Source organism: Hemicordylus capensis, chromosome 1 (assembly GCF_027244095.1).
Source record: "Hemicordylus capensis ecotype Gifberg chromosome 1, rHemCap1.1.pri, whole genome shotgun sequence".
Taxonomy (NCBI): Eukaryota; Metazoa; Chordata; class Lepidosauria; order Squamata; family Cordylidae; genus Hemicordylus; species Hemicordylus capensis.
In genome coordinates, this window is record NC_069657.1 from 111,981,170 (window position 1) to 111,999,562 (window position 18,393).

Sequence of the window (18,393 nt, forward strand, 5' to 3'; positions counted from 1 at the left end):
TCTTGTCTATCTTCAAAATCATCATTGGAGTAATATACCAACAGAAATACATTTTGTACCAATTTTCTCTTAATGTGCTATTCGCTGTAAATTTAATGTTCACTTTCAATTGATATTCCCATTGTTACATATCAATTGTTTTATTCATGTTCTGCATCCATTTAATCGTACAGTCTTGTTCTGATTCTGAGTCATATTTCACTAACAGCTTATATATCAAATCTAGTAAGTGTTCATCATTTTTAGTTAATAATACTTCAAATTCTGTTGAATCTCTGATGCTTGCACCTTGCTTTTGTATTTCCTTCTGTACTATGCAATTTATTTGTGAGTATTGAAACCATGAAGGCTTACTCGTCCATTCCAACGAAAGAACCTGAATAGACTTCATTTTTGTTTTTCCTGTAATCAAACTTTATAAATTATTATATGCCATCTCTCTCCAATGGTCAAATCTTTTTGGATGTTCTTCAGAATATTTAATATTGATGCCAAAGCAGATAAAGCTGGGCTTATTCTTTTTGTGTGTTTATCCCAAACCCTTCATAAACTACTTCCAATGGAATGACCTTTTATATCCATAGCCGATCTTCTTATATCTGTATATAAATATTTGTGCAATCCTTCTGAAAGACCTGTTTCCTCCATGGATGTAATCCAGCCTTATGGTTTTTTAATCCATGCTGTAATCCATGTAAGGCAACTAGCCTGATAATATAATTTCATATTCGGAATTCTTGGTCCTCCACGTTCCTTTATATTTTGCATTATCTTGAACTTGACTCTTGGCTTTCCAGAGGCCCAGAGAAAAGAATTTATATTTCTTTGCCACACATTCAATGTCCTTTCTTCTATTTTTATTGGGATCGTTTGAAATAAAAAATTTATCCTAGGAAGGATGTTCATTTTAATTGTCCATATTCTTCCTAACTATGGATGTGCATGGAACTGTGGCAGGGTGGTTTGAAGGCGGTGGTGGTGCTGCTTTAAGAGCAGGGGAGGGTGCACTTACCCCTCCTGCTGCTTTCCCCCCACTGGCGTCCTTTGTTTAGAAAGCTAATCAGGGCGGCAGCATACCTCCCTGTTGCCCCTGTTGGCCGGAAGTCCCTGATGCGCCTGCACATGCGTCAGCAGCTTCCATCCATATCCGGCCAATGGGGGCAACAGGGCGGCAGGGAGGTACGCTGCTGCCCTGATTAGCTTTCTAAACAAAGGACGCCAGTGGGAGGAAAGTGGCAGGAGGGGTAAGTGTACTCTCCCCCACTCTTAAAGCGGCACTGCTGGTTCTTTGAACCAGTTCGGAGGCCCATAAAAGGCCTCTGAACTGGTTCTGTGCACATCTCTATTCCTAACCAGGAAAGATTTAACTTCTTCTGTCTAGATAAGTCTTTATTAGAAGCTGTTAATTTTACCCCCATATGGATATGGAATTAGTAATTTAAAAAACATTTTCCAATTGACAGGCCCCTCTTCTTTCTCCCCTCTTCTCTCTCTCTCTCTCTTTCTTTTTTACATGCACCCACATATAATATGCACACAGGGTAACTTCACACAATCCGCCACAAGTCTGCTCCCTGGGAACACTCCGCCACAAGTCTGCTCCTGAGGGGTGCGTCATCTCAACCCGCCAAATCTGCTTCCCAAGCTGGACTACTGACATTTGCCCAACATTTGTAACCTCTATTTGAATTTGAGGGGAGAACGTTAGGTGAATGTCAGCAGTCAGGCTCAGGAACTGGAATTTGCTGGATTCAATCAACATGCCTGCCTGGGAAGACACACAGCTAGGAACCAGAGGTTCCTGGGAATAGGACTTGTGGCAAATCATGCAAAGCTGCGCACAGACACTCACAACCCTCTCTCCAAATTGAAATGCTGCTGTTGTCTCTTGCTGCATTAGCTTGGCTGGTGCTGCTGGGCCTGGTGATTGATTGGCAGGGCAGGGATTGGGGGGCAATAGGTCAGTGTTCTGAAGAGCTGGTAGCAAGTGGATAGCTTGAGTGAGTGGAGTGAGCCAGGCAATCCTGGGCAATGTAGCACCATTTCTCTTTGTTGCCTTTGTCTGTGCTGTGCCTGATCACCATAATTAGCACAGTCGTCATCTAGTGCCGGCACCAATACTGCAACCCTGCTAACTTGGCAAAGAGGCACCTTTTAACATGGTGATTCTCTTTATTTAGCAGGGGGAGAGTAACTTGGTCCTATCCACCCCCAGCACAGTACCCTCCAGTGACTGTTGCTGGTGTCTATCTGATGTTTCTTTTTAGATTGGAGCCCTTTGGGAACAGGGATCCATCTTTTCTTATCTTATTTATTATTTCTCTGTGTAAACCACCCTGAGCCATTTTGGAAGGGTGGTATAGAAATCGAAGGAAGGAAGGAAAGAAGGAAGGAACCAGCAAGCAAGCAACAAGGCAGCCACCAGGCTCTGCTGTCCAGTTCAGTTCAGTTCAGTTCAGTTTGGCTCTGCTGTCACCATCATTCCCAGTGGGGTCTTGGAAAGGAAGAATCAGCCAGGTGTGGCACAGTAAGCGTCTGATTTTTCCCACTGCAGTTACTGCCATGCACACATTAATGCATGCATGTGCACACACAGATATATTCACACTCGTTATAATTAATTTGTGCAGATGGATAAGAAGACAGGGGTCTTTCCCATTTCTGGCTTATGTACTCTGGTGTTCATTTCCCCCACAAAAATATAATGAAATTAGAAAAATGTTTTGTTTCAACTTCACCTGCTTGGAGATTTGGTCTAACAGTAATTGTAATTGATAGCAAGTTATGAAGCATAACATTTTGACAATGTAAATAGTTGCTGGTAATATGTGTATTATATATTTTAAAAGAATATGTGTTATATCTCTAATTACAAAGATGAGTGCATTCATTTGAACACTGCAAGTCTTCTGGATTAAAAATCTGTTCTGTGAACATGGCTGAAATAGGGAGCTTTATTTTTCATTTTGTTCTGTTTAAGCAGATAATGTTATGCTTTGTGTATCTGAAGTCCACCTATCTCCTAGGATCATCGTTGTAGGGCTCTTTGTGGGTGTAAAGTCTCCCAACACATAAATTCAAGCTCTGCCAAGAGAACCCTTCTCAGCCTTCTGCTTATATGTTTGTGTTTTATTTGCTGTGCTTGCTCTGATTTCACTTGTCAAGGGGGAACAAGGAGAGTGGAGCTGCATAATCAGTCCTGCAGTCCTGCTGCTGCTAACAGAGTTCTGTGCATTGCAGTTATTTGGACAGAAGGGCTGCCTGCTGGATCACCTCTTAGAATTCTCCCTCAGTGAATGGAACTAAGCGAATTAATGAAAGGATAGAGGGGTAATGAATCATTTAGCATTAAATATTGCAGTATACAGCGAGTGGGGGGTGGGGGAGAGGTTTGCTGCACAACCCTAGCTGTACTATAAAAACAGCTCTTTAAAGTAGATGGGACAAATGAATGTAATTGGAAAGGCTTCTTCTTTTTTAAAGTGCCATCTATAGCATCTTGAGAGTTCTTAAATATTTTTGCCATCCTTGACTGATGTAATAACTAGTATAGTTCTTTCAACCAGCTTAACTGTAAAAGTGAGATTTTTAGCCCAGGAAGTACATGAGTGCACATATTCTTCTTTTTCTATGATTTCAAATTTTATTCTGATTAGAACAAGAGATGGACGGCTATCCATGATAAACTGTGAGAAGTGTTTTTCTAATTTCAGCTGTAATATGTTCTAAGCATGAATTGTATACATTTAAGTGGGCTGATTTTAGCTGTGCTTGTTTTGACATCTTATAGGGTGGCTATGGTTAAGGTTTGTATCTCTTTGTTCAACTTTTCTTTGTTTTAATTCATGGCATGATTGTAAAGGTTGTGGTCTTACATTTGAAGGGCAGGAAAAGCCGCCCAGAGATGGAGGTTTGGGGCAGTGTAAAAATATAATAAATACATAAATAGTAATCAGGTGCATGTGCCTGGAGGCCTATGCCGTTATAATGGATGGCACATGGCCATCGGTTTAAACATTATATAATAAGTACATTTCTATGGGGCTCAGTTTCCTATGAATGTATGTGCTCTTACAGTGGATCTTGCACTATACAGGTAACTTCAGTCCCCTGTAAGTAGGGTATGACATTCTAACCAAATGGGCACATTCCAGTGCTCAAAGGATTTGGCTTATTTTTGCTGGTGCCAGAGTTGGGTTATGTCAAATAAACCAGACTAGTGAATGAGACACCAACCAAATGAAATCACTTATTTTTCAGAGAGGAGAGCTGGTCTTGTGGTAGCAAGCATGACTTGTCCCTCTGGCTAAGCAGGGTCTGCTCTGGTTGCATTTGAATGGGAGACCACATGTGAGTTCTGTAAGATACTCCATCTCTCAGGAGATGGAGCTGCTCTGGGAAGAGCAGAGGGTTTCCTCTCTGGCTTCTCCAAGATAGGGCTGAGAGAGATTCCTGCCTGCAACCTTGGAGAAGCCACTGCCAGTCTGGGTAGACAATACTGAGCTAGATAGACCAATGGTCTGACTCAGTATATGGCAGCTTCCTATGTTCCTATGAAGTCATTATTTAGGACTTTCCCAGTGTAAAAAGCCTGTTTGTCCTTTTTTAAAAAAAATGCTAAATTACTTTAAAAATTACTCACAACTTAGAATACAAGTTAACTTAGATAAAGTGGAGAGTGCATGGCTGCCATTAAAAGCAGCAATCCTTCTTCCTAGGAAGACTTAATATGTGACATGATGTTATCATGTTGAGAGTTCCGTGTGATGAAACTCTCAATACAGTGATCTTATGACATACATGAGATTTACTAGATGTTACTGTGAAATTCCACCTAGGTGGCTAAGTTTTTGTCACAAGGCAGGGAAGTGATGGTTAATTTTCTAATTTATGGGGGAAAGCAGAAAGAAAATCCCAATTTAAAAATGGCCAAGTAGAATTCCTGAACCCTTTTGGAAACTAGAATGACATTAAATGTGAAGAAAAATAAATGCCTGTTTTGAAAAAAGAAACGGAGCAGTAGCCCATTGAAGATTTAAGGAACAACTGTTAAGACCAGGTTGGAGCTGTAGGTGGCAGCTGCTACAAGCAGACCTGGTGGTAGTGGTGGTTCTCATTCTCCAATTCAGGGTTTCTGCAGTCTGTTGCTATTGGATTGAAGTAGGACATGGGATATAGCTTGTAGTGCAGCATGCAGAAGCCACTGCTCTGCTGAACATACGAGGGTAGAATGCTGTAATTTTAATATTTGTATCGGGCTCAGGCCTTCCTAATCTAAAGGCCTCATACTTCCTACCAGCACAGAGACTGGTGTTGGACATCCCTTTTCTCTTTTGTGCCAGAAGAGGGTTCTGGGGCTTGAGCACACACAAGCCCTATGACTGTGCTGAAGAGGAGGAGATTGTGACCATAGCAGCAGGCCTCTCATGCACCCAAAATTCAAGTGCAAGGAGCAGGCATGGGGAAGAAAAGGGGATAGTTTTCTTGTGCTTGGACATCTGGGTATCCTAGCCTAGTTTGTGCAAACCTATTATCATAAGCGGGTGGCGGGGAGGGGGAGGGATCTGTCACTTCCTATGCACAGGCAGAAAGAGCCAACAAGGTATGACATGTTACTGGCAGCAGCAGGGAGGAACAAGCACCATCACAATTAGGGAATAAGGAGATCCCAGGGATAGTGGGAGCAAGTGCTCATGACAAGATTATAGACCCTAGAACACATGTGAAATGAGATAGGCGTCTGATCTTCAGAATGCATAGGAGGGCTTGACTAAAACACAAACTAGGCAATCAGGAATGTTTATGTAAGGGGCACAAAGGCAGCTAAAGGACAATAGACCACAGTTTCTCAACCACTGGTCCCTGGACTGCTGCCGGTTCCCGAAGGGTTGAGTGCCGGTCCCTGACTGGGAGTCAACTCCCCCCCCCCCCGCAACAACTGCAATCAAGGCACTCACTTCCTCAGTTTTGCACATGGCATGGAAGAGGGAGAGGAGGAGTATCATGGAGGCATGGGACCCTGCTTCCGCCTTGCCTCCACGTGCTGCTGAGATCTTCTTACAGCTATCTTTATCTTTACAACTTCAAACTGTATGCGGTGTGGGGGCATCGAGGAAAAGGTATGGCAGTGGGTGCCACTTGAAGGGCTGCTGGTTCTTGCATGCTCTTTATTTGCAGCCAAAGGTTGATTGATTGAAACCCAGCTGCCTGTTGCGGCCGAGGCGCCTTGAGAAGAAACTCTGTTTCCCTCTTGCATCAGTGGGGTGTTGTGGTCCCTCAGCCCCCTGTAACCACCTGGTCTGCACCGCCGGTGGAAGATGGCAGTCCCCTTTGTGACCTCGCCAGGGGGTAGAACCTGTGGCCAGGATCATGCTGTGGTGAGGGCTAAGTGGTGGAGGGAGGGAGGAGGGCCACCTTGGCTCGGGCTTTACAGAAAGGGAGTGCAAGTGGACCTTCCTCGGGAAGGGGGAGCAAGCACACGTACCAAGGAGGGCTAAGTGGTGGAGGGGGGCGGCATGGTGCAGGGGAGAGGCAAGAGACCATTTTGTGCATTCATGCAAAAGGTTCATTGGATGAATGGCACTGGAATGAAGTGATCCTGGGGATTTGATGCCCAGCACAGTTCGTGTCCGATCCCAACCAATTTAAAACCAGCTGCCTGTTGCGGCCAAGGCACCTTGAGAGGGAACACCGTTTCCCTCTTGCATTGGTGGGGCGTTGTGGTCTCTTGGCCCCCTATAACCCCCTGGTCTGCACCGCTGGTGGAAGACGGCAGTCCCCTTTATGACCTCGCTGGGCGGGGGGGACAACCTCTGGCCGGGATCACGCCGCGGTGGGGGCTAAGCAGTGGAGGGAGGGAGGAGGGCTGCCTTGGCTTGCCTCACAGCGACGCACGGGCAGCATGTGGGACCACGTGAGTTGCGTGGCCCCAAAGGCAGGCTGGTGTGATTGGCGCATGCAGGGGAGTTGGGAGGGGGCACAGAAGCGTGCGCTGCGAGAGAGAATGGGGGAACACCTGCTACACTCTGGTGCGTAAGCACAGCGGCAGCAGCTCTTGGACCCAGGCGACCTTCCGAGCACGGTCCAGTGCACCATTGCCTTGCGCACCCTGAACAGTGCCTTGTCTCCCCAGCAAGGAAGAGGAGCCATCCACCACTACAACGCCCCGCGCCCCCCCGCCATCTCAGAATTGCCCCCTTCCCTTTAACACCAGGTCCCCACCGCTCTTCTTCACGTTTTCTTTCACCATTAAAAAAAACATTCCCAGCGCCTGCTACGTAACTGTTTTTAAGGAGTTTGGGAGGAGCTGCGTGGGTTTCACTAGTTCTGCCTCACAAAGTGCACAATTAAGAGCAGGATCCAGATCAAGCCAGGTGATCATGACCAAGCAGCATTGACACAAATGAGATATGACTAAATTAATTTCAGTGGGTGGTCCTGACTAACGTGGTCTGGATCCGGCCCTGCGACTACACAACTCCGGCTAAAACTCCATCTCCATCAAGAGAGGGTTAAACTGTAGACTTTGGGCTCTACTGACAACTTGCCCAGCTCTCCTCTCCTCACCTCCGTTTTGCTTTGCTTGACATCCAGCCTGATGAAGAGTTTTGGGGAATTCAAAAGCTTGCTTGTATATTGGCTTCGTAATTTTTGAATTTTTCTAATGGCCCCAAATCCCCTCTCCATTGAGTAATCACAAGCACCCCCACCCCGCACATACTGAAGACATACTGGAGGCATATTTGTTCACCCAGGCTTTTAGGCAATGAGTACCCAGAATGTTGGGGGCAATATGCTACATCATTGTAAACCGCTTAGAGAGCTCCGGCTATAGAGCGGTATATATAAATGTAAGTGCTAGGCTTCAACTCCCATAATCCCCAGCCATAATGGCCACATGCCATTGTGGTTGGGGGTTATGGGAGTTGAAGTCCACCAACATCTGGGGACCCAAGGTTGAGAACCCCTAATATTCCATGTATGCAAAAGATTCCAAATTTAATGATTTCAATGCTTATATTATTTTAATTGTAAACTGCCCAGAGATGCAAGTTTTGGGCAGTATAGAAGTCTGTTAGATAGGTAGATAGATAGATAGATAGATAGATAGATAGATAGATAGATAGATAGATAGACTTAAACTTGAAACTCCTTTACTAACTGCTGGTCTGGGAAACTGCGCATGAAGAATGTAGCAGTCCTTGAAACTCTGCACAAGGAATTTAGCGGTCCTTGACTCCAAAAAGGTCGAGAAACACACCCCTGATTCTTTTCAAAATGGACAAAGCCTTTCATAGGAGAAGGGAGACCATCGGTAGTTTGTACAAGGCCCAGAGAAGTGATGCTTAGTAGGGCTGTGTGAAGCCCTGCTTTCAGGGATGGAGATGTAACTGTGTGCATGGGTTCATAAGAACATCAGAACAGCCCAAGGCCCATCTAGCCCAGCATCCTGTTTCACACAGTGGCCACCAGATGCTGGTGGAAGCTTACAGGCAGGAGTTGAGGGCATGCCCTCTCTCCTGCTGTTACTCTCCTGCAATTGTTATTCAGAGGCATCCTGCCTTTGAGGCTGGAGGTGGCCTATAGTCCTCCAACTAGCAGCCATTGATAGACCTCTCATCCATGAAGTTATCCAAACCCCTCTTAAAGGCATCCAGTTGGTTGGCTGTCACAACATCTTGTGGCAGAGAATTCCACAAGTTGATTATGTGTTCTGTGAAAAAGTATCTCCGTTTGCTAGTTTGCTCTGTTTGCGCCATTCGTGGCAGATTCCTTTCATTTTCTGTCTCTCTCCTTCATTCCTGCACTCAGAGGAGCTCATAGGGAGGCTGAGAGCAGGAGGCTGGTGGTGTGATTTTGTGGGGGCAGAGTAGCACTATGCAAACCCTCTGCCCTCCCTGCCCTCAGCCCTGAGCTGTGCTGAGACCCTGTGTCTTCCTTCTCACTGGAATGTATGGGATTTCCCTTTTTTCATAATCCCTCCCCCTGTATATTTTTGGAATTGCTTCCTATAGAGGTTTGATATCGGGCACAGATATAGGGCAGGGTGGGAGGGCTGTGAATATTGAAAATGAAATGGATTGGACAAATTGTATGTATGTATGATATATATAATCCTATAAGTGGCTTGTTTCATGGCAGAAAATTACAAAAACTTCTGGAACTGAAGCTACCCCCGGAGCATCATTCCACCCCCATGTGGAATGTTAACTGCCCAGATTGTTAACCACCCAGAGACAGAAGTTGGGGGTGGTGTACAAATCTGATAGATAGATAGATAGATAGATATGGAAGAATCTGCCCCTTTCCTTCATAAAAGGGGTAAAAGCATCCCACTTTTTGCCCCACCCTTTAGATCACCTGGAATGACTTGGCATAGGGCTTTGATATTGGGCACAGATATGGGGCAGGGTGGGAGAGCTCTGAATGTTGAGATTTAAATGGTTTAGACAAATTGTTTATTTTTAATATTTTTTTTAATTTCTTCTAAAAATATTTTTTTAAAGTCCTGCAAGTGGCTTGTTTTTTAAAATAATTTTTCCTACTACAGTAAAGCTGTCAGAAAGAGTTCTCTCGATCTGTAGAGTACTTCACACAACTAGTGAAAGAAGGGCTAACTGTAAACATCTAAATAAACTTTATTTATTTATTTGTACATGCCCTATGCTCAAGTTGGTTTGCAATCCAGAATGTCTGAGTGAGAACTGTGAAGCAAGGGACATGTGTTTTGCTTTTAACTTTCACCCCTTACAAATGCACTATATGTCCAAGCTGGTTGGACATGTCTAAAAACACTATTTACACCGTATGTCATCAGTCAGTGTGATTTTGTAATCATACAAAATTTTAAAGGTCCCCTACACATGCTGATCCCCCCCCCCGCCGGACGACCCTGTGTTTTGCACAGCCCTAATGCTTGTGTACTGTCCAAGTTGTCAGCATAACAGCTTATGTAGGTAAACTCTGATTGCGTAGTCTGTATATCGGAATATTTGCAGTGTACTGATTGTACAATTGGATCTACACATGTAGGCTCAAATGCATACATTATTAAATGCATAGCTGTCAGCTGTCATTGGTAGGAGGGATAGGAAGCTGTGGTTTCAATCCTTCCTCCACATGTTTATTGAATGTCTGCATGGACCTACTATCCTGAGGAGCTCTGGTTTTTTTCTATTCTATGCATTCTTATTTTGAAGGAATTCACACTGATTTTTGTTAATCTTGTTTCGAAGTGTACTTAAAGCAACTATCTAAGGAGTAGTAAGGAAAAGAAAATTTTTTGAGTGAGAATATTTTTCTTGAGAAAAATGAGCAAATAATTGATGACCATAGGTCATCTTAAATTAAATTAGTGAGTGAAAAAATGTACAATGATTTGTTGTGTTGGACTGTTTTGACAGATGGCAACATTTTGGTAGTTCACTGGCAATTTAATTGACATATTTAATTTATATAAAAACTGTTCCGTGCATTAAAAATTGAGAAAGGGCAACTTTTGTCTGTAACATTTTCTTTTTTTAAAAATGGAGGGTCAGTTTTTGGAGGCAGCTTCAAATGGAGGCAACTGGAGCAGAGGAACACTCAGTGAATTTTTGATGGGTTTCTTTATAGTTCTGTTTTATTACATCATAACAGAAATTTGCATTCTTAATAGTGATGGGAACACATCTGAAATTGGGGAAGTGATTTGGACACTAGATCAAATTAGTTTATCTCCTGGATCTATTTCAGATTGGACTGAGACCCTTCCAGATTCCAGGCCGATCTGCAATAAATCCATTTGGTCTCTGCTACAAGCTCTCACTGCTGGTCCACCCTAACAAACTTAGCTAGACAAAGTGTATAGAAGGGAGGGCTCCCAATTGTCATAAGGTTTCTGGCTAAGCACCTATGTTGATCTTCCTGTATTAATGCCTGATGGTGATATGACAAGCATGCACTTGGGTACATTGAAGTAAAAAAATTCTGTTTGCATTTGTATTAAGCAGTGAGATGGTTAAAATACAAAGATACCAGCTGAAACCTCTTCAGTCAGAATGCAAGTAAATTTTTTTGGGGAAGAAGATGTATAGTTTTAGGTCTGAGGTACCTATGAAATGTATGAATCTGTTAAAGGTAGTTTGTTGCCTCAAGTTATAGCAGAGGAGCTAATGTTTACACAAAGCAGACGGTATTGTGGATAACTGACAATTTTGTCCCATCTGTAAAGTTAAATATAGATATGTTCCCGCATGTAGCTAATATAAAAAAAGGACAGGTTTATTATTCTGACAAATATTTTTATTGAAACACTTGTTCTTTTATGTTTTGCAGTAACATAAGAGTATAACTTAATATTTCAAAACCATTTTGTCTTAGCTGAGAAAAGCAATAGTTGCTGAAGACACTATTTTCAGCAAGATCAGATTATCCCTTTTTGTATTTTTCATCTTGTCCATAGCATTCATTTGGAAAGTTGCTTTTTCTTTCCAAGAAATATATGCATTTTTAAATTTCTCTGGTTAATTTGCTGTAGCTTGTGAATGGACTAGAGGCTGGTACATGTTCTTATTTACTAGATTTTCCTATGCTGCCTCTTGTTCCACTCTTTTTATTGATTTTATTCCAGTGCATTAATTGGCTTACATTTTGCACAACACTAGGGACGGAGGGAGCAGTTATCCATGCCCCCTGTGTCTGACATCAGATGTGGAAGCTAAACCATGCCCCGTCTGCTGTCAGGTTCAGGGGCTGTGTCTGGGGCACAAGACGTGGCCCCTGAGGGGTGGCAGCCCAGGTCCTTTCAACCCATTCACTCAATGGTGGCTCCTCCCCTGCACGGCACCCTGCTTATCCTAGAGCAGGGAACACACTTAGTTCCCTGCAACTCCAAAGCCCGTCCATGCTTCTAGTGACGGCAGAGAGGCTCTGTTTTTACTAAAGATCGCATGATCACTGTAGCAACAATCATCCCATTATTCCCAATGGAGGAATTTTCGCTTCAGTGATGATGTAATTCTTAGTAGCCACAGAGCCTCTCCAACATCATTAGCAGGAGTGATGGGCTTTGGAGTTGCATGGAACCAGTGCACATACCGCACTTGTAGATAGGTGAGATGCTGCGCAGAATGTAAGCCACTGTCTGTTTACAAATTGGGCTGTGCCAAATTGTTCTTCTGCAGCTTGTTGTTCTTTTCTCCTGGCTGCTGTCTGTTCTTGGTGCCATCTCCCTTATTCCTTGCACTCGCAGTCCTCAACCACATTTGTCCTCGCTGCAGATTAAGTTGTGCTGATTGTGGCAACATGATATTGTCAGTGATGTCATGAAAACTTGTAAACAAAACACAGCCACAAAAAGAGGAAAATGGCAGTGAGCATAATGGCATTTGAAAAATATTCTTGCAAAAGTTCCGAAAATAAGTAGCACTTCCAGACTCACAAAAAAGGACATAAAATGAGACAAGTCATTTCAGTACAGCTTTAAAAATAAATAAATATAAATTTCCATCTCTTTGTTTACAAACAAGGAGGAAGAGCGGGACATAAATGTAAAAATAATAATAATAATACAAAAGCAGGAATAGATGTATGAGTTCGATTTTTCTTCACTGCTAGATAAAAACAGTTTGCAGTTGGCCACAGATCCAAACTGTATAATTAAAGAATTCACTGGTGCATCAAAAGTTGGATATTATATTCAGGATTCTTGTGTGTTTTCTGTCTTTGTAGCCAGTTCAAGGTTTTGACTATGCCAAGCAACATTTAGGCCAACAGGGAGCTGAAGATGAAGTTTTGCCTGTAACACAGGAGACTGTAGTACTACCACTTCCCATGAGAGATGCTTCTGCCTCCCAGGAGAGGGAAATTATTCAAGATGGGAGCACAGCTAAAACTGCCAAGTCCAATGACACAAGAAAGAGGTAAGTTTGAGAACAGAAGAATGACCTGGTCTGAAGTGGTTGCCTCATTGTGAAACTACTTATGGAACTGATAATAATTTCAGTACAAAATGTATCATGAGATGTTTCACTTGGATTAGAGTGATTGATCCTGTATTGAACAGATAACATTTTTTTGTTTAGACGTTCTGAAAAGAATTAATACTTCCAACTATATATTTTTGCAAGGCTTGTCCACTTGTGAGATAATGACGAACAAAAAGTAATGTACTAACTTTGTCGGATAGTCAGTTTTTAGCCTAGTTTTCAATCAATGGAAACTTTTCCATGCTGTTGTAGTTCAAATATGAAGGTGGTGACATGATCATTTAAGGATTCAGCCATGCAAAACAATATATTGAAGCTATATTAGTTGTGATAAGTCCCATTGAAATTGATGGGACGAATTAGTCACGACTAATTTGTTTCCTTGGTTTTAATTATGCCTAGTCCTGACTAACTTTCTTTGGATGCAGTACAGTGGTGTTGTCTGAGAGTTAGAACTTGGAACCCATGAACAACACATATTCATGGAATTTAATATTGACTCCCCCTCAACGGTCTTTGGTTCCTTCACTTTTGGAATACAATTACTGAGTTTCATTCAAAGGTTCCCTTCCTCTTCTGGGAGACTCATTGCATTGGAGGAAGGGAACATCTGGATGTAATTCAGTCACTATAAAAATCTGAGTTTCAGTTTTTTATTTGCCTTGGTTACACTGGCTGACATCTGGAGCAGCCAAATCGGGATGATGTAAAGCTGTGTTTATTGCAGAAAGGCTGCAGGGCAGCAAAGCATGTTCTGGGAGACAGGAGCAATTTTTCACAGCTCTCCCCTGTAGGTGCTCACTGTCTTAAAAATATGTCTCTGAGGGTTGCACAGCCTTTAGTGACATATTTATGGAAGACAACGAGTAGCAAAAATTGCTCCTCACTGGGCACACACTCTGCTGTTCCACAATAGTCTAGCTGAGCTCAGAGCAGTCTCTCTGCACTGGACATAGCTCACCTATGTCCTAATTTGGCTGCTCTGGCTGTCAGCCACTGCTTTATGAATGGAGTTTGTGGTATAACTTTAATGTTTCCCTCCCACTTTTACAATAAAAATGTTAAACAAATATAGCAAACTAGTAGGTGAGGCCCATCATTGATCAAGCAAAGACATTTTGCCTACATTACACTGCTAGGAAAGTTCAAGAAAGTAAATATATATAGTAGAATTTTTTTTTATGTGCTTGCAAAAGGGAAGTAAAAGAACAGTTTTGAATTTGTAGGAGTTCAGCTTCAAACATTATTCATTTTATTGAATAATTATCACAGATAGTAAATTTGAATCATACTAAATTTGAATCTGAGAAAGAACTTCTGCTTCTCTTGGGCATGATGTTGTTGTTGAATAATTGATCTGATTATTGAGAGTTAAAAATCTTTTGTGAACAATAACAGTTAAAATATTATTATATTCAGGATTTCTTCTAAAAAAAAAATCAAGCGTTTCAGCAAGCATGTCCTGGTGTATAAAGCAGTGTATTCAGCTACTATAAGTGGCAGCCCTTTTATGCAAAATTTGGTATCTGTAGGTAATCGCAAAGCATGACTTTATTTTGCACAAACAAATCCACAAATGAATCTTTCAAAGTATAGAAGAGATATTCAGTGATCTTCTTATACTTTGAATACTTCCCACCAAACCAGAAACTGCTGTTTTTATTGTACTTAAACTGCTTTCATCTGCTAAAAGTTTCAAGCTAACAAGAATAACAAAATAATGTACATTTCAGTCTCAAAATGCTTTCTTGAGTTTTTCTTTCTCTGAAGTCTTCTGTAGGTTCTGCTGCTTAGGAATATCAACAAACAGTTTCAAGAAAGAACAAAAGCAGTGACTGGCCTTGATTTTGATGAGAGAACTTTGTAGGGTTTTTTTGTTTTGTTTTTGTTTTTAAGGTAAAGCAGAATCTACTTGAGCAGGCTCCAGATATTGCAGTGTCCAATGACTTGCCTAAGGCCTTTTGCTCCAGATTCATTTAAATCTATACAGCCTGCAGATGTGACAAGGTGCTTGAAAGATGTGCCTTTGACTTTATCTTGGGTAATAAAATCTGCAAAACAGGGCATGGCCAAGTGGTTGAAGAACATTATTAATGCATCTTTAAGGGAGGGGAAACTACTAGCTCTTCTTAAGGAAGTAAGCCATTCCTCAGCTCCTCCAGCCCTAACAATTTTAGGCCAGTTTCTAAACTCCCCTTCTTAGGCAAGATGATAGAGCATGTTGTAGCTTCTCAATTTCATGAGGTCTCGGATGATATGGATTATCTTGACCCATTTGACCCTGCCTTCAACCTGAGATTTTGGACCAGAAACCACTTTGGTTGCCCTGGTACAGGGGTTCCCAACCTGTGGTACTCTGGATGTTGTTGAACTATAATTCCCATCACTTAAATTGATGGGTGATGAGAGTTGTAGTTCAGCAACATTGGGACTATTGTGTTGGGAACCCCTGCCCTGATAGATGACCTACACTGGGTCAGTGGGGTTTGAGACCATTGACCATGGTATCCTTCTGGGCCACCTTGAGGGTTTGGGACTCAGAAGTTCTGTTCTGAACTAGTTCTGATCCTTGTTTGAGGGAAGGTTCCATATGGTCATTTGGGGGTACTTTGATCTTTGGGGTCCCAGAGAATTCAATCTTGATGCCTATTTTAACTTAAATGAAACTGCTAGAAGAGGATTTCCAGAGATCTGGGTTACAGTACCATCAATATGTGGATGACACCAGCTTTATAACTTACATATAGTCCCAGGGAGGTGGTAGACATGCTAAATTATGGGCTAGAGTCTAGGATGAGCTGGATGTGGACTAATAAACTGAGATTTGATCCTGGCAAGATGGAAATACTTTTGTTCAGTAAGGAAGTCAGTTGAGGAGAGGCGGTACAACCTGTTCTTGATGGAGTAGCAATCTTTCTGAAGCAACAGGTCCACAGCTTGAGGATCTTCTTGGACTGGTGTTATTCCTAGATGCTTAGGTAACCAATGAGATGAGAGATGCATGTGCACAGCTTTGACTAGTGAGCAGTGTTCCCTGAAACAGGGATTTCCAGATGATGTTATTTATTTTATTTTTATTTTTATTTATTGTTAAATTTATATAACACCTTTCATTAAAAAAACCCCCAAGGCGGTTTACAGCACAATTTAAAGCAACATTATAAAAATGACACAATTAATATATAAGCTAAAAATATAAAAACAAATCTGATTAAAAATTTAAAACACAAGCATAAAACAGTACAAAATACAAAGAGCAGCAGCAGCAGAGACAATGATATAAAAGCCTGGGTAAAAAGCCAGGATTTAACATGCTTTCTAAAAGCTGTGATGGAGACTGAGGAGCGGATACCCACCGGGAGAGCATTCCAGAGTCTGGGGGCAGCAACAGAGAAGGCCCTATCCCGAGTGCACGACAACCTAGCTTCCCTCATTGTCAGCACCTGGACCAGAGTCCCCTCAGATGACCATGTCAAGTGGGCAGCAACCTAGGGAGAAGGCGGTCCCTCAGATATCCCGGGCCCAAACAGTTAAAAGCTTTAAAGATCAAAACCAGCACCTTGAATTGGACCCGGAAACAAACTGGTAGACTACAACTCCCAGCATCCCTAGGTGTAATGGCCTCTGGGAATTATTGTGGTTGTAGTCAAAGGCATCTGGGAATACTGATAGTGAGCCAGCTGTACCCCTTCCTAGAGGAAGCAAATCTGGGCACTGTGGTCCATGTCTTGTTCACATAATTATATTTCTATGTTGGACTACTCTTAAAAAGGTATTCAGAAACTGCAGCTAGTGTAAATGCGGTGGCCACAAGTTATCAGGAGCTGCCCAGGTGGAACATATCATCTCTAAACTGAACAAACAGGACTGGCTGTCAGTTTGTTTCTGGATCCAGTTCAAGTGCTGGTTATCACCTTTAAAGTCCTAAATAATCTGGGCCCTAGTTACTGAATGAATTGCCTACTCCTAAATATATCTTGTCTTTGTAAGAGGAGAATGGCAGTTTAGTCCCCAAATAGTAAACAAAACTAGTTTGGTTAGAAAGCTGCAATGTAAGAGGTCTTGAGACAGTACTTTAGTATTGAAGAACTACAAGGATTTATTTAAAGAAAAGGTTACAACCAAATGTGAAAAAGCCTGGAGCTTAATTTCAGCTGTAGCTCATAGCTGAAGACAGAGACCAAAATACACAGCCATCTCTGAAGAGACAAAATGGAAACTAAAACTGGAAGAACAAAGAGGGAAGGAGTCCAGCACTTTTATCCACAACCCTACCCACCCACCCCCAGTGATCACTACGAAATATTGCAGCTGAGGGCTGGTTCTGCCAGGGTCCTAACTCCAACACTCCTTCTCATCGGCTCGGGCTCCTGTCTATAAGTCCAAACTTTTCTCTCAAGGTTTTGAAATGTTCCCTGGGCAACGGCTTAGTTAGCACATCTGCTACCATTTGTTCACTTGGACAATACATTAATTTTAGAAGTCCCCTTTCTTGTGCATCCCGCACATAATGATATTTTGTTCCAATGTCTTTTGTTTTAAATTCAGTTTTCTCCATTTTTGAGATCTGGATTTAGCTTTGATTATCCTTGAACATCTCAGTGGGTTTTGGTTTGTCTATGTTGAAATCCGACATTAGCTTGTGCAGCCATGCCACCTCTTGACATGCTTGAGTGACAGATATATATTCTGCCTCAGTATATGAGAGAGAAACTATTGATTGCTTGCAGCTATGCCCACTGACTGCTCCACCACCATAAAAGAATACAAAACCAGTGGTTGATTTCCGGTCTGTTCAATCCTCAGCTGAGTCTACAGCCATATAAACTACTAATTTGGGTCTATTACTAGCAGGCAACTTTAATTTTAGATGAAAAGTACCTGCCTTTACCGTAGTCCATTCATCTTTGCTGGGTGTCTTTACTTTCCTACTTAAGACTCCCACAGATGCAGCTGTATCCGGTCTTGTAATCATAGCTACATATAAAAGTTTCCCAATCGCTGTCCTGAACTCACTGTTGTCTGGCAGAAGTCCACCCTCCTCTCCTGTTTTAGGTAACATGTTTCCATAGGTGTACTCATTTCTTTGACCTCTGTAAGTCCCAACTACTCTAGTAAATCATTTACTTTCTGTTTTTGGTTAAGCAAATAGTTTCCATCCTCTTCTCTCTCTATGTGTATACCAAGATAGTGTAAAACAGGCCCAAGGTTTTTTTAAAACTTCTATCTCACTATTCAGGTGCTTTATTATTTCAAGGCTGTCCTCTCTATTTTCATAACAAATTATCAGATCATAAACGGAAGTAAGTATATAGGTCCATCTGTTGTCTTTGAGCCTTGAGTACAGGCAAGGGTGAGGCTTTCCTTGGATAAATCCCTCATTGACTAGCAACTGGTTTAATTTGACATTCCAGGCTATTGCAGC

The 18,393-nt window shown here is 42.2% G+C and overlaps 1 protein-coding gene across 5 annotated transcripts in view; it reads left to right on the top strand.

Moving 5' to 3' along the window:
- Positions 1-18,393, top strand: part of KIAA1549L (KIAA1549 like) — a 278,328-nt gene that overhangs the window by 181,613 nt on the left and 78,322 nt on the right. For all 5 annotated transcript variants that reach the window (XM_053306233.1, XM_053306238.1, XM_053306252.1 and 2 more), the window contains one exon: positions 12,712-12,902. In XM_053306233.1, the coding sequence (XP_053162208.1) occupies positions 12,712-12,902 (191 nt within the window). The remainder of the gene's footprint in view (positions 1-12,711; positions 12,903-18,393) is intronic.